General features: G+C 46.2%; 1 protein-coding gene across 1 annotated transcript in view; it reads left to right on the forward strand.

The window, feature by feature from the left end:
• PLXNA4 (plexin A4) overlaps nt 1-26,491 on the forward strand; it is a 397,694-nt gene that overhangs the window by 42,784 nt on the left and 328,419 nt on the right. The window contains exon 3 of the mRNA XM_081957639.1: nt 13,663-13,845. Coding sequence (XP_081813765.1) covers nt 13,663-13,845 — 183 coding nt within the window. The remainder of the gene's footprint in view (nt 1-13,662; nt 13,846-26,491) is intronic.

The following is a 26,491-nucleotide window of genomic DNA, read 5'->3' on the forward strand; positions in this document are numbered from 1 at the left end:
GGGGAGGTGGGTGGGGGTGAACCGGTGGTGACAAAATGTGAAAGCCACCGCTGTGTGAAGTGGTATATAAGTCTAAGCGCTATTGCTGTTGCTAGAAAACCGTCTTTCTTCGTCAGTTTCACGAAGGGGAATATAAACAGTCGGAGGTCCAGATCCTCTGCTGTGTTTTGTCCCTCTGGCTTCCGGGGGAGACGGGAGACAGAGGGAAAGAGACTGTGCATGAAATATCAAACTGCAACTTTCAAGGAACGAGTTGGAAGGCTCTTTGCTGCCGATTCGGAGCAGCAGCTGTGACAGTACGAAGGAAGCCAGGGGAAAAAAAAAAGAAGCCGGCAACTCCGCCGTGCTGTGCTGTTGGCTCAGCAGCTGGGAAGAAGAGTCTGGGAACTGGGGCAGCCTTTGCACGAGTCAGATTGCAGCTGCTGCTACAAACTGTTGCAGAGACAAAAGATTGGCAAGAGGCTCCCTGCAGAACGGACTCCTTTCAGTTGAGACACGTCGGGAGCCTGGTAGCCAAGGTTTTTGGGCTGGATCCGAACAATCTGCGAAAGCAATGTTTTTCGGCCGTTCAGATGGGTGGGCTTCCACTCCCAGAATCCCCCCAGCCATCATGCGTTAAAGATGGGTGGACGATGGCAGCGATTGGCTTAATAACCTTGGCAAAAGTCATACAATCAGGGCATGATTCTGTCAGTTGCCTTGCAGTGGAATGGCTGGTTTCAATTCTGGTCATACGTTGAGCATTACCTCCCTCCCTCCCTCTCTTAAAAATGGAAAGTGGAAAAATCTAGAATTAAGAGAGCAACAGGCGTCATCTGTCTGCTTGCCTGTCTATCATCCATCCATCCCTTCCATCCATCCAACATCCATCCATCCCATCCATCCCATCCATCCCATCCATCCCATCCATCCCATCCATCCCATCCATCATCCATCCATCTCATCCATCCCACCCATCCCACCCACCCACCCACCCACCCATCCATCCATCCCATCCATCCATCCATCCATCCATCCATCCATCATCCATCCATCCATCCCATCCATCCATCCCATCCATCCATCCCATCCATCCCATCCATCCCATCCATCCATCCATCCCATCCCATCCATCCCATCCATCCCATCCATCCCATCCATCCCATCCATCCCATCCATCATCCATCCATCTCATCCATCCCACCCACCCACCCACCCACCCATCCACCCATCCCATCCATCCATCCATCCATCCATCCATCATCCATCCATCCATCCCATCCATCCATCCCATCCATCCATCCCATCCATCCCATCCATCCCATCCATCCCATCCATCCCATCCATCCCATCCATCCATCATCCATCCATCCATCCCATCCCATCCCATCCATCCCATCCATCCCATCCATCCCATCCATCCATCCCACCCACCCAACATCCATCCATCCGTCCCATCCATCCATCCATCCACCCACCCACCCAACATCCATCCATCCATCCATCCCATCCATCCCATCCATCCCATCCATCCCATCCATCCCATCCATCTATCCCATCCCATCCCATCCATCCATCCATGCATCCATTCCACCCACCCACCCACCCACCCACCCAACATCCATCCATCCATCCCATCCTATCCATCCATCCATCCATCCCATCCCATCCATCCATCCATCCATCCCACCCACCCAACATCCATCCATCCGTCCCATCCATCTATCCATCCATCCCATCCATCCATCCCATCCCATCCCATCCCATCCCATCCCATCCCATCCATCCCATCCATCCCATCCATCCCATCCATCCATCCATCCATCCATCCCATCCATCCCATCCATCCATCCCATCCATCCATCCATCCATCCATCCATCCATCCATCCCACCCACCCACCCAACATCCATCCATCCGCCCCATCCATCCATCCCATCCATCCCATCCATCCCATCCCATCCCATCCCATCCATCCATCCATCCCACCCACCCAACATCCACCCACCCATCCATTTATCTATCTAGCTATCTATCTTCTATCTTGACTGGTCTATTGCTCTCTTAATTCTAGACTTTTTTACTTTTCATTTTTAATGTCTGTCTGTCTGTCTATCTATTATCTGTCTCTCTGTCTGTCTGCCTGCCTGCCTGCCTGCCTGCTTGGCTGGATGACTCTGGCCCCATTACTCTCTTAATTCTACTTTGTTTTACCTTCCATTTTTAATCTCTCCCTTTCTCCCTCTCTCTCAAGAGGGGGTTGGAGGTAATCCTCAATTTATGACCACAGATAGAACCAGAATTTCCACTGCAAGACAATTAAGGGAATTATGCCTGATGTTATGACTTTTGCCAAAAGTTATTAAGCAAATCACTGCTTCAGTTGTCATATTGGCTGGGTGACTCTGGCCCAGTTGCTCTCTTAATTGTAGGCGGAGAAGTCAAAAGGCACCTACAAGACAGGCCAATGTAGAGCACCTGGTGGAATAGGCAGCTGGGAGGGGATTCGAACCTGCGTCCTCTCCCCTTTCTAATCTAGCCCCGTCACCATTAAACCTCATTGGGGCAACTTTGGGTTGAACCACTTGCCAAGCATCCGACGTTTGATCTCGTGACCATGGCAAGGCTACAATGGTCGTAAGTGTGAAGAACAGTCATGCCACTTTTTTCAGTGCTGTCGTAACTTCGAATGGTCACTAAATGAAAGGTTGTAAGTCGAGGACCCCTGGATGTTTGCGCAGTCAAGCCATGACTCTCAAATGCAGGGTTAGTGTATAGGGTGCACTACACACTACTACGTGGTGGCTCAGTGGCTAAGGCGCTGAGCTTGTCGATCAGGAAGGTTGGCCGTTTGGCGGTTGGAATCCCAAGCGCCGCGTAACAGAGTGAGCTCCCGTGACTTGTCCCGGCTTCTGCCAACCTAGCAGTTCAAAAGCAGGTAAAAAATGCAAGTAGAAAAATAGGAACCACCTTTGATGGGAAGGAAACAGCGTTCCGTGCGCCTTCAGCGTTGAGTCATGCCAGCCACATGACCACGGAGACGTCTTCGGACAGCGCTGGCTCTTCGGCTTTGAAACGGAGATGAGCACCGCCCCCTAGTGTCGGGAACGACTAGCACATATGTGCGAGGGGAACCTTTACCTTTACACAATCTGTCTGGTTTTTACTACGTCGGTCCACTCTGTAGATCTCTGAATGTTTCTGCCAGCAGGGAAAATCATGTTTCCAATTTGTCTTAAGGCGCTGCAGAGGCAAACATTTCGAGCAGCGCCTAGCCCCTTTAACTGGCTACCCCCCACCCCAATCTTCCTCTTTCGAACATTCCTGGGTCTTAATTCCTTGTTTTACTCCTATCCCAGTTTACACAGCTTGCTGATTGAGGATGGAGCCCCCGGGGCACTAACTGAGACTCCTCTGTCTGGGCTATTTTGAGCAAACTCTCTGCCCTCCAAGCAAGCCCAGATTAACTCATCTCTTTATGCTTTGGGGACAGAAGAGCCCTCCCAGACGGGGTGGATTGATGTGGGTCTGTGCAGGCTGTGAGTCAGCTCCGCTTGGGAGAATCATAGAACATAAGATGCCCCAAAGGTGCTTTTTTCAAGAGGCAACTGGACTTCCTTGGTTTTGCTTTTGAAGAGGTTTCACTTCTCATCCAAGAAGCTCCTTCAGCTCTGGCTGGATGGTGGGGAATGGAAGGATTAATATTCCTTGAAGACGCTGAGCTTGGCATTTCGGCGGTTCGAATCCCTAGCGCCGCGTAATGGAGTGAGCTCCCGTTACTTATCCCAGCTTCTGCCAACCTAGCAGTACGAAAGCAGGTAAAAAGGCAAGTAGAAAAATAGGAGCCACCTTTGGTGGGAAGGGAACAGCGTTCTGTGCGGCTTTGGCATTGAGTCATGCCGGCCACATGACCACGGAGACGTCTTCGGACAGCGCTGGCTCTTCAGCTTTGAAACAGAGATGAGCACCGCCCTCTAGAGTCAGGAACAACTAGCACGTATGTGCGAGGGGAACCTTTACCTTTTTAGAGAGTTGTTGAGGTTTGTCTGTGTGCCTTTTAGGTCACCTGATTTGTGCTCCTGGTTCCTGTAGTCTGCAATTTTTGTGGAAATTCGTTCGTACTCCCACACCATTCCAAGGGTGTTCAGCGCAAAGTGCATGGCTAAAATCTATGGAGACACTCAGTCCTCCAGGTCATGGTTGTCCCAAAGGTGCTTTTTTCAAGAGGCAACTGGACTTTCTTGCTTTTTCTCTTTGAAGATGTTTCACTTCTCATCCGAGAAGCTTCTTCAGCTCTGACTTGGATGGTGAGGAATGGAAGGATTGATACTCCTTGCAGACAGCTGGTCATTTGCATCCTTTTTTAGAGAGTCCTTGAGGCCGCTTGGAGGTTTCTCTGTGTCCTCAGGGTCACCCCAGTGGTGCAAGTGGGTGTGGAGCCTTTTTGGGACCGCTGAAAGGACCGTGTTGTAGAGCTGTGCTTTCTGCAGGATGTTTTCTACTCTGGCATTTTTCAGTGCCATTGTAACTTTGAATGCTCACTAAATGAACTGTTGTAAGTCGAAGACAGTGGTGGGTTCCCTGTTTGGCCGAACTGGTAGTGGCATGCTGGCCGGGGTCGCAGAACCGGCAGCGATCCAGGCTGGCCGTATATCTGAACCAGTTCCCCAGTCACCGCAGTCACCGCCGCCATCTCGTTTTTGAGTTCTGTGCATGTGTAGGACAATTTCTTTTGAACTGTGCATGCCTGCACAGCGCGTATCCAGCGTGCGCAAAGCACGCCCACGAGTGAACCGGCAGTAACGCCGACTAGAACCCACGTCTGGTCAAGGACTACCCTGTACTGGAAGACAGCTATCACGCCACACCAGTCCTTCTCTTTGTTAGACTTAGACGTACCCAGTTACCGCAACCGTTCATTGTACGATTTTGTCTCCAGACTTCTGTTCATTGTTCCTTCACTCATCCTTGTCGCCCACTTTCCACCAGGGAGACCCCGGTTGGAGAAGTGGATGAGAAGAAGCTGGGAGTGATCTAGTGGTGGGTTCCGGATCCCATCGCAACTGGTACACTGTACTGGTACAGTGGCCGCTGATGCCGGCTATTACTGGTACGCCTGTATCGTGCCGTATCGCCCGGAACCCACCACTGGAGTGATTCCGTGCTTGAATCTCTGGGGGGAGGGGTTTGAGCCTGCTGTCCTCACAGAGCTCTTGACGGGTCACTTAGGGAGTCCATTCTTGACCTCCGATCGCCTGGGCCGCCTTGCAGCTTTGCAACTTTGCAAGATGGCCGGCCAGCGAAATGAAAAATGAAAAGAAAAAAGAGAGAGGAAAGGTCAAAAGATGAGAGTTTTTGGAGAGTTGGCATGCCGGGGGCAGTGATGGTGAGGCTATTCACAGAGGGAATTGGAGGCTATTTTAGGCAGGGCTGGTCTCGGGGTCAAGGCGCAGCCCAGTTGGTACAATAAGGACTTTGTTTGGGGATGTGGTAATGGTCTTGGATGGGTTTCACTTCTGTCCTGGGGCCAAGTCTCTTATTTGGACCCACAATTGCAGTACCCACAGAGAGCTGGATAATTCCCTTTCTTTCTTTCTTTCTTTCTTTCTTTCTTTCTTTCTTTCTTTCTTTCTTTCTTTCTTTCTTTCCTTCCTTCCTTCCTTCCTTCCTTCCTTCTTTCCTTCCTTCCTCCTCTCTTTCTTTCTCTTTCTTTTTCCCCCTTTCTTTCTTTCCTTCTTTCCTTCTTTCCTTCTTTCCTTCCTTCTTTCCGCCTTTCTCTTTTTTTCTCTTTCTTTCTTTCTTTCTTTCTTTCTTTCTTCCTTCCTTCCTTCCTTCCTTCCTTTCTTTCTCTATCTCTTTTCTTCTTTCCTTCCTTCCTTTTTCCTTCCTTCCTTCCCCTTCCTCCCTTTCTTCTCTTCCTTATCGCTCCTCCTTCCTTCTTTTTCCCTGACTGCAACTAATTATACCTGTATCGACTTGTGCCCATTTACTTAAAAGCCATTTGAAGTTACAATAGAGCCCCCACCCCAAAAGCTATTTACGACACGATTTTGAAATTGTGACTTCTCTCTCTCCCTCTCCCTTCCTCCCTCCCTCTCTCTCTCTCTCTCTCTCTCTCTCTCTCTCACACACACACACACACACACACACACACACACACAAACCACCGTCATTTTGAGGACTGCTTGGCAACCAGCCACATATGCAGCCAATTTGCAGTGCCCCACAATCACACAACCACAATTTACCCATTTTGTGAGAAATCAACATTCACTTCCAGTTTCCAGCAAAAAGATTCCCCTGGGAAAAAAAACAACAACGGTTCATTTAACAACCTCAGCTTTGCTTATGATGACGGTGTTGCTTTACAGCTGCTATATTTCCTTAACAGCCGTGGCGAAAGAGGTTGCAAGTTTGGGTCGGTCACACGGTGACCCGCTTTGCAACTCTCAGATGACTTACCGCCGTAATTTTCAGACTCAGTTGCGGTCATAAATGAAGGACTAAAAGTCTACGGTTACGCCTGGCACTGTTCATAGATGTAGTCAAAAAATTCAAGATGGTGGGAGCATAAAAGCTCCGCCCCTAAAGAATAGGCGGAGCTTCATTTGCTGTGTTGTGTTGATTTTTTTTTTTTTGCTGTGTCCCACCGACATTGCTTCTGACTCATCCTGTATTTTCTCACAGCCCGACTGACATTTCCTCATTTTCAGTTTTAACTTCCTTTCTCGTCTTAACAAATTGGTCCTGGCTGACGGATCCGTGATCCCTGGATGAAAACGCACAAAAAAACCCACGATTGCCTTCTGTTGTGGTTTTAATTTTTTAAAAGCTCGTTTATTTGTGTGTGTTCAGGAGCCCAAGTTACAATTTTGACTGGGAAACAAAATAATAATTATGCTAATTGCTCCTTGGCAGAGGGAACGCTCCGCGCTAGGTTTCCTGACGCACCTGGGCTGGCTCTGAGACGCGTGTGCGAATTTCACACACCCGCCGATCCAGAAGTGGGGTGGTACCTGGGTGTTTTGTGTCTGAGTGGCCTTAAAGAGAGCCGGCAATGACCTCTCTTGCTCCTCATTTCGTGTCTTTTTAATTGAAGACATTTGAAAAAAAAACCTTTTGTTCAATTGGAAAAGTGCAACGAAATCTTTCCAACACATGAGTCGGTGAGTCTAGTAGTGCAGATAATCTCTGTTTATATATGAGTGGTTTCCCCTGTGAGTGTTGGTGTGAGCTGCCAAGGAACCAACAACACTCCCACCAACACTGATAGAGGAAGTCAGCGAATTGTGTATTTAAATAGAGAGCAAACCCTACTCCCTTCTAGCACGGATCAGAGAGCACTAAGGATTCCACAGTTCTCCTCTTTCTCCTCCTCCTCTCCCACTCCCTTCTAGCACTGATAATGTTACCTAGTTGGGTAATGAAACATCTGCAAGAAAATAACCATGCTCAGAGAGCACCAAGGACCCCACAGTTCTCCTCTTTCTCCTCCTCCTCTCCCACTCCCTTCTAGCACTGATAATGTTACCTAGTTGGGTAATGAGACGTCTGCAAGAAAACAGCCAAGCTCGGAGAGCATCAAGGACTCCACAATCTTCTTCCTCCTCTTGCTACTCCCTTTCACTCCTTCTTCACCCCCTTCTAGCACTGATAAGGTTGCCTAGTTGGGTCATGAAACATCTACAACAAAACAACCACGCTCACAGAGTCCCAAGGATCCCATTGTCCTCCTCCTCTTCCTGCTATTCCTCTTCCTCTTCCTTTTCTTCTTCGTTCGCCTTCTCCCCCATTCCTCAAATCACATTCCCTTCTAGCACTGATGATATTAGGGCGAATAGGTAGTTAAAAAATGAAATGGATGGAAACTAAGGAGAGAAGCAACTTAGAACTAAGGAGAAATGTCCTGACAGGGAGAACAATTAATCAGTGGAACAACAGAAGTTGTGAATGCCCCAACACTGGAAGAGATTTGTCCAGAATGGTATAGTGTCTTCTGCTCAAGCAGGGGGGTGGATTAGAAGACTTCCAAGATCCTTTCTAATCTTATGATTCCAGCTTCTATATCCGCTTTGAGTCTAGCAAATCTAACTCTACCAAACTCCAGTGTCTCATCTACCCATTGAACATGGTTTGTCTAGGTCTCTGTTTCTCAACTTTGACCACCTGAAGGTGTATAGACTTCAACTCCCAGAACTCCCCAGCCATTTCAAGCGGCCACTCACAATACACCAGCAACTAGCTGGGGAACTCTGGGAGTTGAAGTCTATACATCTTCAGATGGCCAAGGTTCAGGTGACACACCCTGGTCTAGACGTTGACGGAACAAGAAGCATTTCTGTGAAAGCTATCCTGGCATTCTTCACCTTCCACCTGATAATTAGCACTTTGAGGATGATCTCTGGGACTCGTTGTGCATGTTGCTGAGATCCTTGGTGCCAACAAGAACTTGGGAGTACCAACTCCTCACTTGCATTATCCCAGTAGACTGTCCAGATCAGGGGTCTCCAAACTTGGTCACTTTAAGACTTGCCGGCATGGCTAGCTGAGAAATTCTGGGAGTTGAAGTCCACAAGTCTTAAAGTGGCCAAGTTTGGAGACCCCCTGATGGACGCCGATGCCTGTAAACTTTGCATCAGGTAGCTCAATTCCCATGCATCCTACCTGTTTGTCGTAAGCCCTTCTATTTGTGTTTCTAATTATCCAATCACTCAAAACCAAGAGTCCTCAGCTCCCTGGAACAGCATAATTAGTATAATTAGTACAAGAAGATGGGTGTTCCTCTCTCCAACATTGCCTCTTCCTCAACATGATGCTACTCTCCTTGAAGACTCTCTTCTCCTACCAAGCAAACGGGAGCCAGCTGGAAGACGTTGTCGCAGCCTAGAGAATCTTACTAAGCATCTACAACTTGACCACCATTTCAAGGAAATAAGTTCCTTCCGAAGAGCCATATGATGTCCCACTCATTTGCATGCACACTTAACAGGGGTTTATTAATGTTCCTGTTGTGGCCGCCAGCAACCAGCAGTTGGCAGCAGATTTGGACAGTGAGGAGGGTTGGGGAGGAACCTGGGCCAGTCCTGGAGTCTGGGTAAGGCTCTGAGGAGGGCTCTGTGTCGGAGGCAGAGACGAAGCCAGGGCCCTCTGACAGTTATCAGCTGTCTTCGGAGTCAGACATCAGTGAGGCAGAAGAACAGCTGGAGCCTGTTCCCAGTGTGCGCATGCACAGAGTTGCCAGACAAAGGGACCAGCTAAAGAACAGGGGTCGAACTGGGAGGAAGGCCACAAGTGGATGATGAATGGCCCCTCCCAGAGGAAATAAAAGAGGAACAAAAGGGGAGTGGAGGAGAATGAGACAATTAGTTTGCTTAATTAGAGTATTGGTTGGTGACTATTCTTTAGGAACAGGGACACGGTGGCTCAGTGGCTAAGACGCTAAACTGGTCAATCAGAAAGGTCGGCAGTTCGGCGGTTTGAATCCCTGGCGCCACGTAACGGAGTGAGCTCCCATTACTTGTCCCAGTTTCTGCCAACCTAGCAGTTCAAAAATACAAAAAAAAAATGCAAGTAGAAAAATAGGGACCACCTTTGGTGGGAAGGTAGCAGTGTTCCGTGCACCTTCTGTGTTTAGTCATGCCGGCCACATGACCACGGAGACGTCTTCGGAGAGCACTGGCTCTTTGGCTTTGAAACTGAGATGACCACCACCCCCTAGAGTCAGGAATGACTAGCACATATGTGTGAGTGGAACCTTTACCTTCTTCTTTTTTTAAAAAAAGTTTTTATTCGGTAAACATTAAAAATGTTGGACATAGTGCGACGTTTCTGGCATAGTCATTTCCATGGAATTTTTTGATCTTACAACAATAACAGTTTGTCTCTATTATGTAGGTATGTGTGGCCAGTCAAATTATCTACACATTAATCCCTTTACCTTATTCTTTAGGAACTGGTTAACTTAAAAAAAAAACAGCTTCTAACAACACTGGTAGAATGTCTGATTTCAAATCACAGCAATAGATTGCTATAAATTAGGTAGATTTTTCTGCCACAGATGTATTCAAGACCTCTGGGCTAAATGAATATATATTTTCTCCAAGGAAAAATGGGAAAAATCAATAATGACCTTGTTGTTTTTGTACATGGCATGCAAATGATGCCAAAGGGCAGTTGGAAACGCCAGAGAATAAAACTTCTGGCCCTGTAAGAAATGCAATTTTCCCCCCTTTAGGAAACGAAAACATTTTATAATGCACAGAGTCGATGATATTTTTGCCCCGAGCCATGTGTTGGAAAGTGTGATTGTAGCAAAGGCAGGCATTGAAGTTTGTGGTGCATTAAGATTCTCCAGGTCTCTGGAAACCTGATACTGGTCCTTTGATCTGGGGCTGGTATGCGCGCGTGTGAGTTTGTGTAATAAAACAAGGAAAGAAACCCAAATAACCACAGACATGAAAGCCAATAAATTTGAGGAACTCCGTTCTGTTCCTGCCTAAATTACATCTGAATAAAAAGCCTCTTAGCTCCAAGGTTAAAGTTCCCCTGTTGGGACTTGGAGATGTAAAATAACAGCCCATAAAAATCTTTGCATGACTGACACGTGAAGGTCAAGGAGGACCCAGTTCTAAATGCCAGTTTCTCGTCTGCCTTCCCTTATGGGGATGGAGGTCTGTCTGGATAAGGCCATGCATTCTTATCAAGCATATATCTTGTCAATGAAGCTTCATCAATGTAGCCTTAAAAATCCCAGGAGTTTGATTTAGAGGTTTTGCTTAATATTTGGGTGTTTGATACAGATGTTGTCATAGCCCAGGTCTCTCTCTCTCTCTTTTTCCCTTTCCCTCCCTCCCTCCCTTCCTTCTTCCTTCCTCCCTCCCTCTCCAATGCACTCGCTCAATTTCCTTCCTTCCTTCTTTCTCTCTCTCTCTCTCCCCCCTCTCTACAATACACTCTCTCAATTTCACTTTCTTTCTTTTTTCTCTCTCTCTACAATACACACTCAATTTCACTCACTCATTCATTCTCTGTCTTTCTGTCTGTCTTTCTTTCTGTCTGTCTGTCTCACTTTCTCTCTCTCTACAATACACTCTCACTTTCACTTACTCTCTGATTTTATTTCTTTCTCTGTCTCTCTTTCCCTCCCCCCTTCTTCCTTCCTTCCTCCCTCTCCAATACACACACTCAATTTCTTTTTCTTTCTTTCTTTCTTTCTCTCTCTCTGTCTCTCCCTCCCTCTCCCTCTCTGCAATAGACTCTCAATTTCACTCACTCACTCCTTCACTCTCTGTCTTTCTGTCTGTCTGTCTGTCTGCCTCTCTCTCTCTCTCTCTCTCTCTCTACAATACACTCTCAATTACTCACTCTCTGATTTTCTTTCTTTCTTTCTCTCTCTCTTTCCCTCCCCCTTCTTCCTCCCTCCCTCCCTCCCCGCCTCTCCAATACACTCTTTCTTTCTTTCTTTCTTTCTTTCTTTCTTTCTTTTTTCTTTCTTTCTTTCTTTTGTTGGAAGAAAAGTCCTTCTGGGTTCGCCCCCAAGTGGGGAAAAATACACTGGAGGCATGGAGGCTGCTTACAAAGATGGTTTAATGTTTTAATGGAGGACAGGACCGCATGGCTGGAGGTCCTGGGGAAAAAGGTGATCACATGCTTCCAGGTGTTGGGTGAAGAAGAAGAAAAGGGAAGAAGAAGGGTCAAAGAAGGGCTTGCAGGGCTTTTTATATTCTGTTCTGCCCCACCTATCTGTTTCCTGTTCCTGTGTAAGAAATGTATTCTGATTGGTTTCAGACTCACATGGGCCCATGCAAGGGCAACCCTCTAGGCTGAGTTTTGAATCCAGGTTTCGTTGAGTTCAGATGCCATGTGGTCAGTTGAGTAAAGGCTTATATTACCATGCCTTTATTCCCATCCAGTCTTTTATTATGTAAAGTGGACTAGCTCGGGTTTAATGGCTCATGGACAAAAGGTGGGGGCAGGAAACTGCAGGGAGAGTTACCTTGTCTTTTTGAAACATGTTTCTTTTCACATCCAGAGAAATATTCTGCTTTTTCAATATTTCCTAGGATATTTCATTTTTCTGGGAGAGGGCTGGGTGATAACTTCCAACACCTACTTACTTACTTACTTTCTTTCTTTCTTTCTTTCTTTCTTTCTTTCTTTCTTTCTTTCTTTCTTTCTTTCTTTCTTTCTTTCTTTCTCTCTTTCTCTCTCTCTCTCTCTCTCTCTCTCTCTCTCTCTCTCTGTATCTCCCTCCCTCCCTCTCTCTCTACAATACACTCTCTCAATTTCACTCACTCACTCCTTCACTCTCTGTCTGCCTGTCTACCTGTCTCTCTCAGTTTCATTCACCCACTCACTATCTCTGACTTTCTCTCTCTCTCTCTCTCTCTCTCCCTTCCTCTCTTTCTCTTTCTTTAGCTTTCTTTCTGTTTCCTTTCTCTTTCTGTCTCTTTCTGACTTGTCTCCTCTTCTAGAAGCTGAAATAAGCTAAAGACTAGTTTTATCACCAGGGGGGGAAATGAGAGGAGGAAAGTACAAATCTCTTTATTAGGATTTCTGGTGAAAATCATGGGTTTGGCTGTGTTTAGTTATCTGAAGAGGTATGTTTAAAGCAGATTTTAGCAGAAGTGGAGGCATATGGCAACATTTGCTTCAGGCACAGACGCCATCTTGTCTGGCTTCTCAAATGCTACTATTTGGCCAAGTTTGTTGTTTTTTTAAAAAAGCTTTGTGCACCAGTCATTGCTGTGAGGTGGGCATCCGTATATAAATTATTCAAATATCTAAATAAACAAGCAGATATACTGTTTACTAAGTTGTGTAGGAGAAAGAGTGGCAGGACCTGTGAGGCGGAGTGAAGAGAGGGATCAGCTAGAATTCCTACATAGCCAGAAACACAAGCAAACCCTCCTTGAGTGCTGTTAACCCTTGTCTAATTCCCACCAGAATTGCTGATTGCTAGTTGAGTAGATTCCTGTGGAGAGACTTTTAGCAATAAATCAGCTTAGTTAAGCTTTCGCACGTGGACCTCATCTTTCGTGTCTGACAGTTTGTGCATATTCATCAGGAAAGAAGGTTACCATGAATGTAATCCCTACTTGGCCTTAACAGAATAATGGAGTTGAAAGGGACCTTGGAGGTCTTCTAATCCAACCCCCTGCTGAAGCAGGAAACCCTATGCCATCTCAGACAAATGGTTGTCCAATCTCTTCTTGAAAACCCTCTGTGATGGCACACCTACAACTTCTGGTGGCCAGCTGTTCCACCGGTTAATTGTCCTCGCTGTTAGAAAGTTTCTCCTTAGTTCTAGGTTGCTTCTCTCCTTGGTTCGTTTCCATCCATTTCTTCTTGTCCTGCCCTCAGGTGCTTTGGAGAATAGCTTGACTCCCTCTTCTTTGGGGCAACCCCTGAGATATTGGAACACTGCTATCGTGTCTCCCCTAGTCCTTTTTTTCATTAAACTAGACATAATGCAATTCCTGCAGCCAATTTTTCATATGTTAAATAGCATTTGATGAAATACCAGCAGGAGAGTTTTGATCGAATAGTTTCTTAGAACAGAATAAATCTATTTCCTTTAAACATCTTGGATGTAGCATAACTTAATGTTCCCCATGTAAGTGAGCTTGACAAGACCTAGAATTCTCACATAATATTGTTTGTACTTCCCTCCTTTTTGTCGTAGCTGTTAACCATCGATGACAACTTCTGCGGTCTGGATATGAATGCCCCTCTTGGAGTGTCCGAGATGGTACGAGGACTGCCCATCTTCACTGAAGACCAGGACAGGATGACCTCCATCATCGCCTACGTCTATAAGAACCATTCGTTGGCCTTCGTGGGTACCAAAAGTGGCAAGCTAAAGAAGGTAGGACTGGCTTTTCTGAAGTCATTGTGGCACGCCGCAAGTTGAATTTGTTAACGGTCTTGACCGATGGAAGGATGAACTTCTAATTTTCCAAGGATTGTTGTAGTTTTGGTGAAGCTTTGCTAATGGTTTGACGAGAAAGTTGTGGTGTGTAAATCGGTCAACGTGAGAGTAAGCGATTTTGAGATCTGCTAGGAGTCCGTCTAGCTAGTTGGCGGTGTGTAAATCATCATGGAATACAACCGGAGATATGGGACAAGTAAATTTTATTCCCATTTTTTCCAGAGCATGGAAAGGAACCTGATCTTATTGAGATTGGTGTTTTATTAATTATAGAAGTCATGGTTGTACATTTGGATAATTAATCTAAAGTTTGGTGGGCCAGTAAAGGCTTCACAAATTGTCCATTGCCTAAGTTGTCTTGTGTCCAACCTCAGCACAAACATACATTGTGGCCCACAAGAGTGTATTTATAGATGCTCCAAGAGTTTATTTATTGGTTATCCAAGAGTTTCTTTATTATCCAAGGAAGTACTACTCAACTTCTTTCACTTTGGATTTACTGAATAGTTAATCTGACGTCATCTCATTAGAAGTCTGTATTTCACTTTTGGTTGCTATTGTGCATCGTTTGTGGAGTGGGAAGCTCATTGTCGGTTCAAATATGTGATTTTAGACTTTTACAAGAATGGAGTATTTGCATTGTGAACTCGGAGGTCGGATTGAAAAAGGCATTTTACTCTGTAGAGTTTTTGACAGTTTTGATTATCTCTCAAGATCCATTGGAGAGGACATGCCAATGGAGGGAAACTGGTCTAGTGTGTTAATTGTCAGAGTTTAACTGTCTGCTCATTTATTCTATCCCTGTATGAGTACGTACTTTGTTCTTATTAATATATTCTAATGCTAAATGTAAAATCCTCTAGGGGGGAACTGAAGAGTACATTTTTGCCACACAGTGAGAACCCAACTGGACCTCGTAATAGTTTCTTGTCAATTATAATATAATTTTGAAACTTGCTTTTAATAGTCTGGATCTCTTTGGATGTACCATTCTACAATTCTTATATTCACCGAGTAGATGACGAATTTATGAATAAAATGAGATTTTATATTGTGTTCTTGGATTTCGAACTTAGGACATTCTTGGGCATGATGTATCATTCATCCATGTGAAGTTGTGTTCCTTCTTTGGTTTGCGTATTCTAAGTCTAGACTTTGACCCTTTAATCAACATTAAAACTATGTCTATTTCTCTTAAATGCATGAAGTTATTATTTATGAACGTTTTTTTTGAGTGTGTTAGAAATGCTAAACCTAGTGCTCTACATGGAGGCAACTTTTTAAAATCTCTGTGAATGCATTTCTCATCTTTGAAACATCTCGGCGGGCGTCACAAAACATTTGTTAAATGACAAGGAATATGATTGCTGTTCCACCATTTGCCTAAATGCCAGAATACTCTTATTATCGTGGATCATTTCTGAGAAAGTGGGGAGACTTGCAACCAAATCACAGATTTAATTGCTTCTTTCTAGCAACACCTTGGGGATCTATGAAAGCTTCTTGGAAAATAAAGATGATGATGATGCTTTTGTTGTTTGTTGTAAACCACTGTCATGCCCTCATTAGAGTCCGACTGTATGGTGGGGGGATGAGCTGGAACAAGAGCCGATAGAGAGGGTGGCTCCATTGGAGGAAACTGGGGAAGGGCAGAGTCAATCCAGGGAGGGCTTTTCAGGATTAGAAAGGCTTGTAGACAGGAAGGAGCAGGAGAGACAGAGCTCAGGCAAAGAGCAAGGATCACCCTCTCCTGATCCGAGAGCACGGAGAGAAGGGAGAAGGCGAGAACAGCGCAGACTGAGCCAGCTACAAGGGAGAAGAGTGCCCTGCCCCACTTTCACAAGGCACATCTGGGGACGGAGATGTAAGGAGGTGCCGGTGGGAGGTGCATTAGTCGGGAACAAGCGTTGAATCTGTGGAGCCTCGTATGCACTTGCCAACGCCTGGAGATGGCTGTACTCTGTCTTGTGGGATTTGGCTGCTTTGCTGAACTTCTTGCTCAGGTTACTGTTTAGCTGGCCCTGGTTAATATTTGGGCTAACCTGGATTATTGGACTGCTCACAGCCAGAGGCTGCTGAAGGTCTGTGTGAGAGCTTTGCTCCAGGAATTGTAGTGAATGTGGGAACGTTTGGGGGGGACAGTTGGAGCAATCAAGGAGAGCTAGACCTGTCCTCTGGTTATGTTGCTTTCGTGCCATACCCCGTGTCATCACAACCACCTTCTTATTTAATCTTGAAAAGTAGGGAATCCTGAATCAAATTGAGTCGCGTAGGCTCCAAGGCTGGGTTTGGTATTCTTTTTAATTTGTCCTAGCACTATCTCCAATTGTCCTAGACGTTTTGGGGTCCCCCTCCCCATATTTGTCTTCTCTCCAGTTTAGAAATCACAAGATATTGAAGAATCCCCCCCCCTTTTTTTTGTTTTGTTTTGAAACGATTCCCTCTCTCTTTTCCCCCTTTCCAATCCCTTCAAGTTGAACATTTCGCTGCGGGAAGATATAAATAATGCTTCTGAGTTTAGCTCATTGCTATTCCAGACTCCTCTGATTGGCAAGGACCTTAGAAGTGCAAAGTGGGGGAAAAAATAACTTTCTGCTGGAGTAAATTATTTGTTCTGTGTCATCATCTTCAGCTGGTTGAAACAAAACTACATCCCAGCATAGAATACAGGTATATTATACAGCAGTGACGGCGAACCTATGGCACGCGTGCCACAGGTGGCATGCGGTGCCATTTGTAAGGGCACGCGAGGTGCTGGCCAGCCGAGTTCACTATTTTTTAAAGCCATTTTCATCCTCCCCCAGGCTCCAGAGGCTTTATAGGAGCCTGGGGTGGGCGAAAAGAGGCTCCCCCGCCCCCCTGGAGGCCTTCTGGAGGCTTCATGAGCATCCCTGAAGCCTCCGGAGCACAAAAAAACGCCCCTATGGGGAAACCGGAAGTTCGGGAACGGACTTCCTGTTTGCTCGGAGGGTTGTTTTGAGCGCTCCGAAGGCTTCAGGGAAGCCTCCTGAAGGTCCCTGAAGCCTTCAGAGTGCTTAAAATGATCCTCTGAACAAACCGGCTTCGGCGGGGGCGGCTATTTTCGCCCTCCCCATGCTCCTATAAAGCCTCTGGAGCCTGGGGAGGGCGAAAAAAGCATGCAAAAATAGGAGGGGGGGGGGCGTCTGTAGTGCATGCATGCACACTGGGGGGGTCGCGCATTGCATTATGGGTGTGGCACGCCTGCAAACGACCCCCCCTGCGCTCCCCCCACTTATCGCACGCGAGCCAAAGAAGGTTCACCATCGCTGTTATACAGCATAGAATACTGGACAGAGGTGGGTTCGTACCGGTTCGGACCAGCGACCCAGGTCTGCCGCACCTCCGAACCGGTTCTCCGGTCAGTGCAACATATCCCCCCCCCCTTTGAATGTTCTGTGCATGCGCACACCTATTTATGGGCAACTGTGCATGTGCACGGGGGGCAGCTCAGGCACTTGCATGAGCAAAGCGAGCACGGGCGCGGAAAATTGGACATGCACCGAACCGGCTGTAATGCCAGCAGCAACCAATATAGGGGTGGGATCCTACTGGTTTAACAACCGGTTCTCAGAGGGCGTGATTTGCGCCCACTCGCTTCTCTCGTGCACGCATGTGCCTAACGCACACTGCACATGTGCCTGCAGTTTTGAGAAGACTTACCTTCCGGATTACTGCTTGGGAAGGAGAAGAGCTGAGGCGTGGCAATCCACTCTGCCATGCGACTCAGCTGAGAAGATAACGGTAGATAAAGCGCAGAGGTGGCAGGCCGGCCAATTTACCTGTGGGAGCGAACCGGTTCGCTCCCAGCTGATCTTTGGAGCTACCGGTCCGCCTGAATCAATCCGAACCGGTAGAATCCCACCCGTGGTCCTGGACTTACGACCGCAGTTGAGGCCAACATTTCTGCTGACGGCTCCAGAATTGAAGGGGGGGGGGGCTTCCGGTTAGTAACAACTAATTCCCACAACACTGTCAAATAATTTATTAAGACTGTATTACTATTCTTCTTCTCTTCCTTCCTAGCACCTATCTCTTCCCACTTATGACTATAACCATGTATCTTGTATCTTTCAATTTATATTGGTGCATTTGTTTACTAGTACGATTTGGTAGCTTATTAGTAACCTATGACTATCACTAAGTGTTGTATCTTTTTATTCTTGATGAATGTAATTTATTTTATTCTTTGGAGCTTATGCACCAAAGACGAATTCCTTGTGTGTCCAATCATACTTGGCCAATAAAGAATTCTATTCTATTCTATTCTATTCTATTCTAGCCAAAAACCTGAATCATAACATTGAAAAACGCTCCAGGATGGGTTTATGCAACGATTTTAACCGAATTGCTGAATTATCCTCATTTGGGGGAGCTTAAACAAATAAGTTGAGCCAAAATGTACTTTAAATGTACTTTGTTACTGGCAAAATGCAACCTATAAATGAATCATGAGTCACCGCGGCTCAAAAATTATTTTCTGCACATTTGCAAACAGTTCAATCAAAAAGAAATCTTTGTGGTGTCAGTTAGACTGGGGACCAGGGACCCAAAATAACAAAAGGCAGTGGAAATTGTTGACATGTTCACTGATTTTTAGAAACTTACAGCACCCAGGCAATCTTAGATCACTTCAGCATGCGGCTGGGCTGCAGGAAAGATTTGGGGAATTGTAAAGAAAAAGCAATAAAAAACAACAACCCACATTGACTAATTGCACTGGGAAATGTTGCTGTATCATAAATTAAAATGTAATGAAATGTGGCTTCATACAGTGATTGTAGCGCCTGGACCGAGTTCATTAAGTGGCTTGAGACAAGCAAGTACGAAGCTAGAAATATGGACCTATCCACTGGTTTATTGTAAAGATTGCATGATAATGTATGCAAAGTACTTGCACACTCGATAACGTGCCATATAAATTATTATTATTGTCATTGTTATTATTGTCCCAGTGATGTATTTCCGTTTCCATGTTGTCTTTCGCCTTCTCGACTCCTGGCTGCGGACAGGTTTTAAAAAACACACCGACTTTTTATTATTTCCTCTTCCCCGTGCAGTTTTAGAATTGATGGATGCTTGTTATTTATGTGTTTTATATAAAGTTGATACAGATCGTATTTCAAACTCCTGAGGTGTCCTGTTCGCGAAGCTGTTCCAAGCTACCCAGAAGCATAAAACAACCTCCGTTGGTTGATAAACAAATGTCCTCCATGTCAAAGGAATTTTTTTCCAGTGACACATGCAATTGAAGTAAAATATTGTGCTTTACAAGAGTATATTATTAAAATGAAAATGCAGAGTGCATGGAGAGACTGCAGACGTAACCAAGACAACAAAGGAACAGTCTGAGAAAGCTGGGATGGAAAAGAACAGGGAGTTAGAAAAATGAAGCAGGGAGGTTAAAAACACCCATCCATGGTCATCGCTGAAGGGATCTTAGCAGTGGTCCTTGACTTGCGACCACAACGGAGACCCAGATTTTGGTTGCTAAGCAAGACAGTTGATGTAAACTTTATGACTTTTCTTGCCACGGTTGTTAAGTGAATCACTGCAATTGTTAAGTTAGTCACACGGTTGTTAAGCGAATCTGGCTTCCCCACTGACTTTGCTTGTCAGAAGCTCCGAAAAGGGGATCGTGTGATCCAGGGACACTGCAACTGTCATAAGTATGAGTCAGTTGCCAAGCATCTGAATTTTGATCACGGGGACCATGGGGAATGCTGCCAAGTGTGAAAAGCATGGTCACCAGTTCATGTAAGTTTGAATGATCACTAAACCAATGGTTGTAAGTTGAGGAGTACCTGCGTTGTCTTCCTTCCTTCAGCTCTTCCCTCTGTCTGCAACTGATGTCCACAAGGCATAAGGTACCCACGTTTCCCCGAAAATAAGACCAGGTTTTATATTAATTTTTGCTCCAAAAGATGCAGTAGGGCTTATTTTCCAGTTAGGTCTTATTTTGGGGGAAATACAGTTTTTGGGAATAATAATAATAATAATAATAATAATAATAATAATAATAATAATAATAATAATAATAATAATAATAATAATAATAATAATAATCTTTAATTTATAAACCGTACCCTTTCCTAAACAGGACTCGGGCCGGTGTACAGTCATATTAAAACAGTATAAATACAAAATGTAGAAATACTTAAATACACAAATAGGTAAACGGAGAAGGTAGGATATGGACTGTACAATATTTAAATTAAAATACAAATAAACATTAAAATTACCCTTAAAAACTACCCAATAAGATGTTTGCCAGGAGGTTAAAATGGGACTATAAATCAGTTAAGCCAGCTAATTGGAACAGGTGGGTCTTAAGCTTCTGTCGGAAGGAGCGGAGGTCGGTAGTAGTTCTAATATCGGGGGGGGGGAGGTCATTCCAGAGGGTTGGGCCCATCACAGAGAAGGCTCTGCTCCTGGGCGCCGCCCGTTGACACTGCTTAGTGGATGGCACCCGGAGGAGTCCCTCCCTGTGAGAGCGAATTGGTCGCAGGGATGTATGAGGTGAGATGCGATCCCGCAGGTAACTAGGTCCCGTGCCATGGAGCGCTTTGAAGATAGTAACCAACACCTTGGGAAATTTAGTAATGCGACTTTCTAGATGATGATCTGAACTGGGTCTTATTTTGGGGGCAGGGCTTCTATTATGAACATCCTGGAAAAACCATGCTAGGTTCTATTTTCTGGTTGGGTCTTATTTTCAAGGAAACAGGGTATCCGGAGTGAATGCTTTTTGAGGTGCAGGAACCTCATGTCAGTGGAAGAAGAGTGATTAGCAAACATGGGACAGAATGTTCAGTGCACATCGCAGTTCAATCAAAGTTAAGCATCCTCCCCTTTTCCCCACGACCCATAACAAATTCTCCTTGACCAAGTGGATGTCCACCAAAGGTCTGAGTACTTTGCGTTAACATGCCCAACGTGTAGTCTTTGGTCCTTCCCATGGTAGTGATTTACGGTGCTCTTCTCGCATCGCTATAATTGTTGTGATGAGATAGAGCCCATCTTTATTGCTGATATATCGGCAGAGCGATGCTAGAAAGTGCTATAAATCACGAGCGCCTAAGCTGGAGATTCCAATGTCATATGCAATGCCATGTCATTGTACAGGATTGGGTGGTGCCAGGGGTGGGATTCAGCCAGTTCGGAGAGGTTTGGGCGAACTGAATGCTAATTGTACATCTGGTTCGCCAAACCGGTAGTTGCAAGGACTGGCTGGCCTCGCCCACCCTGTCTCTTCAGGAGTCTCCACGCAGCCCATTTTCGATGCCAGGTAAGGGCAGGGCCCGCACGGAGACTCTGGGAGGGTAAAAAATGGGCCTCCTGGAAGTTCCGGAAGTTCCCGGCCTCTGGAGGGCCTCTGGAGCCTGGGGGAGGCCATTTTCACCCCCCCCCCCGAGGCTCAAGGAAAGACTCCGGAGCCTGGGGAGGGCGAAAACACACACCCCTGCCATGATGCAGGAGGCTGAGTAGGCCACGCCCACCCAGAAATCGGGGAGAGAACCAGCTGCTAAAATTTTTGAATCCCACCCCTGGGTGGTGCAGTTCTGGATGACGGGGTGGTACGATTTGCCAAAGACCGTTGTGATTTCAAGGAGTTGTTTTGATTTCTCCTTCATATTAAGGAACGTTTGGCGCTCTCGCCTCACAATCAAGAGGCTGTGAGTTCAATCCTAGGTAGAGGCAGATATTTCTCTCTCTGGGCACGTTGAGATTATGTCTGCTGAATATAACTCAGCATTGGTGACGGGAAAGGCATCTGGCCAGTAAACACTTGGCTCCATTCATTTGCCCAGACGCCACCCTGCAAGGGATTATGGCAGGGGTGTCCAAACTTGGGAACTTTAAGACTTGTGGACTTCAACTCCCAGAATTCCCCAGCCAGCATGCTGGGGAATTCTGGGAGTTGAAGTCCACAAGTCTTAAAGTTCCCACGTTTGGACACCCCTTGATTATGGGGTCATTAAAAGACAATGATTAAGGAAAGTTTGGAAGTTTAGAGCTCATTCTGTTAACCTGGCTTGCTTTTTGCCCTTGTTTGGTGTAGTGATTAAGGCACCAGGTGACAAACTGGGAGGCCATGAATTCTAGACCTGAAAGCTGGCTGGGTGATCTTGTGCCAATTACCAGCAGTTGCTGAGTTTTAGTCCCAGCTCAGACTAGTTCACTCAGTCAGATGAAAGCTGACTGAGTGACTGTGGGCTAATCACCAGGAGATGGTGAGTTCTAGTCCCTTCTTAGGCATGAAAGTGGTTGCATGATTTTGGGCCAGACCCCCTCTCTCAGCTCAGTCCACTCACAGGGCTGTTGCTGTGGGGGGAAAGAGGAAGGTCTGTTGGATATGTTTGCCAGCTTGAGTTATTTCTAAAAATAATGTGAAAATATCTACAGACCCCTCGCATCCTGGACATACATTGTTTCAACGCCTACCCTCAAAATGACTTTATAGGGCACTGCACACCAAGACAACTAGACACAAGGACAGGTTTTCCCCGAACGCCATCACTCTGCTGAACAAATAATTCCCTCACCACTGTCAAACTATTCACTAAGGCTGTGTTACTATTACTATTAGTTTTCTCATCGTTCCTATCCCCCATCTCCTTCCACTTATGACTACAGGACTTTGACTTTGTCGCTTGTATCCTTACGATTGATATTGATTGTTTCCTGATTGCTTATTTGTACCCTATGACTAGCATTGCTGTCTTGACAAATGTATCTTGGCTTTTTATGTACACTGAGAGCATCTGCACCAAAGACAAATTCCTTGTGTGTCCAATCACACTTGGCCAATAAAGAATTCTTTCGATCTGTCTGTCTGTCCATCTGTCCGTCTGTCCGTCCATCCATTAAGGGTGGTATACAAAAATATATTTTAAAAATACAAATAAACATACCCACTTGTTTAGTCACAGAAATTTTGAGCTCAATTGTGATCGTACACCAATACAATACAATACAATACAATACAATACAATACAATACAATAGCAGAGTCGGAAGGGAACTTGGAGGTCTTCTAGTCCAACCCCCTGCCTAGGCACGAAACTTTATGCCGTTTCAGACAAATGGCCATCCAACATCTTCTTAAAGACTTCCAGTGTTGGGGCTTTCACAACTTCTGGAGGGAAGCTGTTCCACGGATTAATTAATTTAGATAGATAATAGAATAGAATAGAATAGCAGAGTTGGAAGGGACCTTGGAGGTCTTCTAGTCCAACCCCATGCCTAGGCAGGAAACCCTATACCCGTTTCAGACATGGTTTATCCAACATCTTCTTAAAGACTTCCAGTGTTGGGGCATTCACAACTTCTGGAGGCAAGTTGTTCCACTGATTAATTGTTCTCACTGTCAGGAAATTTCTCCTCAGTTCTAAGTTGCTTCTCTCCTTGATTAGTTTCCACCCATTGCTTCTTGTTCTACCCTCAGGTGCCTTGGAGAATAGTTTGACTCCCTCTTCTTTGGGGCAACCCCTGAGATATTGGAACTCTGCTATCATGTCTCCCCTAGTCCTTCTTTCTATTAAACTAGACCAGCTGCATGAATTCTGCATTCAAAATAGCAATCCAGGGATCACAAACCTACGAGTCGCACAAGTCCTGCAGAGTTAACGTGTATCTTGGGAAATCGAGATGGATTTTACTGGAAGGAATGTGACTAATTTTTCTCATCATTTTCATCACTTCCTGGCCTTTGGCTCTCAGGGTGAATCTGCAGGACAATGCCATCCTCTTTGTAGGCATGTACTCTAGAGATGATGTGAGATTCCGGTTGATGCTTGTGACTTTTTTTTTTTTGCACTCATGTCAGAAGCAGCACCGAGGTTCTTCCGGGTTGAAAGGATTAGCCGGTGACATCAACGTTGCGATGGGGGATGTCCAGTTGGGGACTCCTTCCATGTTCCCAGCAGGAGCTGAAGCAGAGGACGGGAGCTCAACCCCACCCCACGGCAGCTCTTGAGTCTCAAACGCGAGATTGCTAACATCCAGGGGTTGGGCTTCAAAATTTTTAGCAAGGGGTTCTCTGCTCAGTTGCTGGGTGGGTGTGGCCTGGGTGGGCGTGGCCTAGTCGACCTCTTGCACCACAGTGGAGGGGGGTGTTTTTGCCCTCCCCAGGTTCCGGAGGCTTTCTTCGAGCCTCTGAAAAGGTGAAAATAGCCTCTCCAGAAGGGGTGGGTCCTGGCAGTCACTACTTCTGGTTCGCTTGTGGGCACTCCGCTTATGCACGCACTTGATGTGCGTTGTGCGTGCATGCACAGTGCAATAAAATTGCTCTGCACATGCAGAAAAGGAAAAAAACAAGATGGCAGCACCTATGGCGCCATCCAGAGAACCGGTTTGGGGTGCGGCAGGCCAGGCTGCCAAACACTTATCGGTTCGGCGGAACCGGTCCGAACCGGTAGGAACTCACCACTGCTCCCCAGGCTCCGCTGAAGCCCTCTGGCCTTTCCAAACTTCCGGGAGGTCAATTTTTCGCCCTCCCCCAGCCTCCGCAAACGCCCTGCACTTACCTGCATCCAAAACAGGCCACTTGGAGACTCCTGGGATGGGCGGGGCCAGCCAGGAGTGGGATTTGAGGGTTCTCCGAACGGCACAGAATCTTGGCTAGAGGTTCTCCCGAACCCCCGGGAACCCCCTAGCAGCTCACCCCTGATTTCCTCCTGCGGTCAGACGCTTGCGTTGCTCCCTTCTTATTTTGGCTGCTCCGTGCTTACAGCTGTTTGTTGTTGTGGGTGACAAGGAGGAGGAAACGGACATGTTTATTTCCGAACAGATTTTCCCCAGGATAAATAATGAGCGGAGGAGAAGAAGACGTCCAAGAAATGATCACGAGGGTTGTTGTGTGTGGGCTCGGATAATTGAGCAGAAGGCAAGTAGAATGCAGAAGCAGGTTTTGACGGACAAGTGGCTGGGGTTTCTGCCCCCCCCCTTCCCTGCTTTCCTTCCCATTATGAATACAAGGAGGAAAAACAAATCTCGTAAATCAAAATTCATACAGCAGGAAGCGAGGCTGCAGTTGGAAAGGTCTTGATTTGTCAAGATGCAAGTTGTCAGCCTAAGGAAGGGCTTAAGGCCGGCCTTCCCCCAACCTTGGCCATATTAAGATGCCTGGATTTCAACTCCCAGAATTCCCCCAGCCAGTCATGACTGGCTGTGGGAATTCTGGGAGTTGAAGTCCACCCTTCTTAAAGGGCCTATGTTGGAACACCCTATGTTTGGATGGGTGCTTCTTCGTACCAACGACCTCCTGGTGATTACCCAATGTCACCCAACTGGCTTTCATGCCTAAGGAGGAACTAGAACTCACCATCTTCCACTTTCCAACCGGGTGCCTTAAGCATTAGATCAGCCACAAGGAACTGGACTAGGATGTGGTCAGCAGCAACACCCTTGACTTTCTGTAAATGGTTATTTTGACCCAGTCATGGCCATCATGGGTCCTCATTAGTCATTTTGTGAGTACCCCCACAATTCAGGATTCCAGATCTGTCCATCTCAATGTTGCTAGTTGACCCTACTAAAAGCTTTTGCATCACAAAGGGAAGATTACTTCCTCCCAATCAGTGGTGGGATTCAAAATTGTTTTACTACTGGTTCTATGGGCGTGGTATGGCGGGTGTGGCATTCCTTGGTAGGCGTAGCTTGGTGGGCATGGCAGGGGAAGGGTGCTGTAAAATCTCCATTCTCACCCCACTCCAGGGGAAGGATACTGTAAAATCTCCATTCTCACCCCACTCCAGGGGAAGGATACTGTAAAATCTCCATTCCCTCTTCACTCCAGGGGAAGGATACTGTAAAATCTCCATTCCCTCTTCACTCCAGGGGAAGGATACTGTAAAATCTCCATTCCCTCTTCACTCCAGGGGAAGGATACTGTAAAATCTCCATTCCCTCCTCACTCCAGGGGAAGGATACTGTAAAATCTCCATTCCCTCTTCACTCCAGGGGAAGGATACTGTAAAATCTCCATTCCCTCCTCACTCCAGGGGAAGGATACTGTAAAATCTCCATTCTCACCCCACTCCAGGGGAAGGATACTGTAAAATCTCCATTCCCTCTTCACTCCAGGGGAAGGATACTGCAAAATCTCCATTCCCTCTTCACTCCAGGGGAAGGATACTGTAAAATCTCCATTCCCTCCTCACTCCAGGGGAAGGATACTGTAAAATCTCCATTCCCTCCTCACTCCAGGGGAAGGATACTGTAAAATCTCCATTCTCACCCCACTCCAGGGGAAGGATACTGTAAAATCTCCATTCCCTCTTCACTCCAGGGGAAGGATACTGTAAAATCTCCATTCCCTCCTCACTCCAGGGGAAGGATACTGTAAAATCTCCATTCCCTCCTCACTCCAGGGGAAGGATACTGTAAAATCTCCATTCCCTCCTCACTCCAGGGGAAGGATACTGTAAAATCTCCATTCCCTCCTCACTCCAGGGGAAGGATACTGTAAAATCTCCATTCCCTCCTCACTCCAGGGGAAGGATACTGTAAAATCTCCATTCTCACCCCACTCCAGGGGAAGGATACTGTAAAATCTCCATTCC

Source organism: Natrix helvetica (assembly GCF_964273705.1).
Source record: "Natrix helvetica genome assembly, chromosome: 6".
Classification (NCBI taxonomy): domain Eukaryota; kingdom Metazoa; phylum Chordata; class Lepidosauria; order Squamata; family Natricidae; genus Natrix; species Natrix helvetica.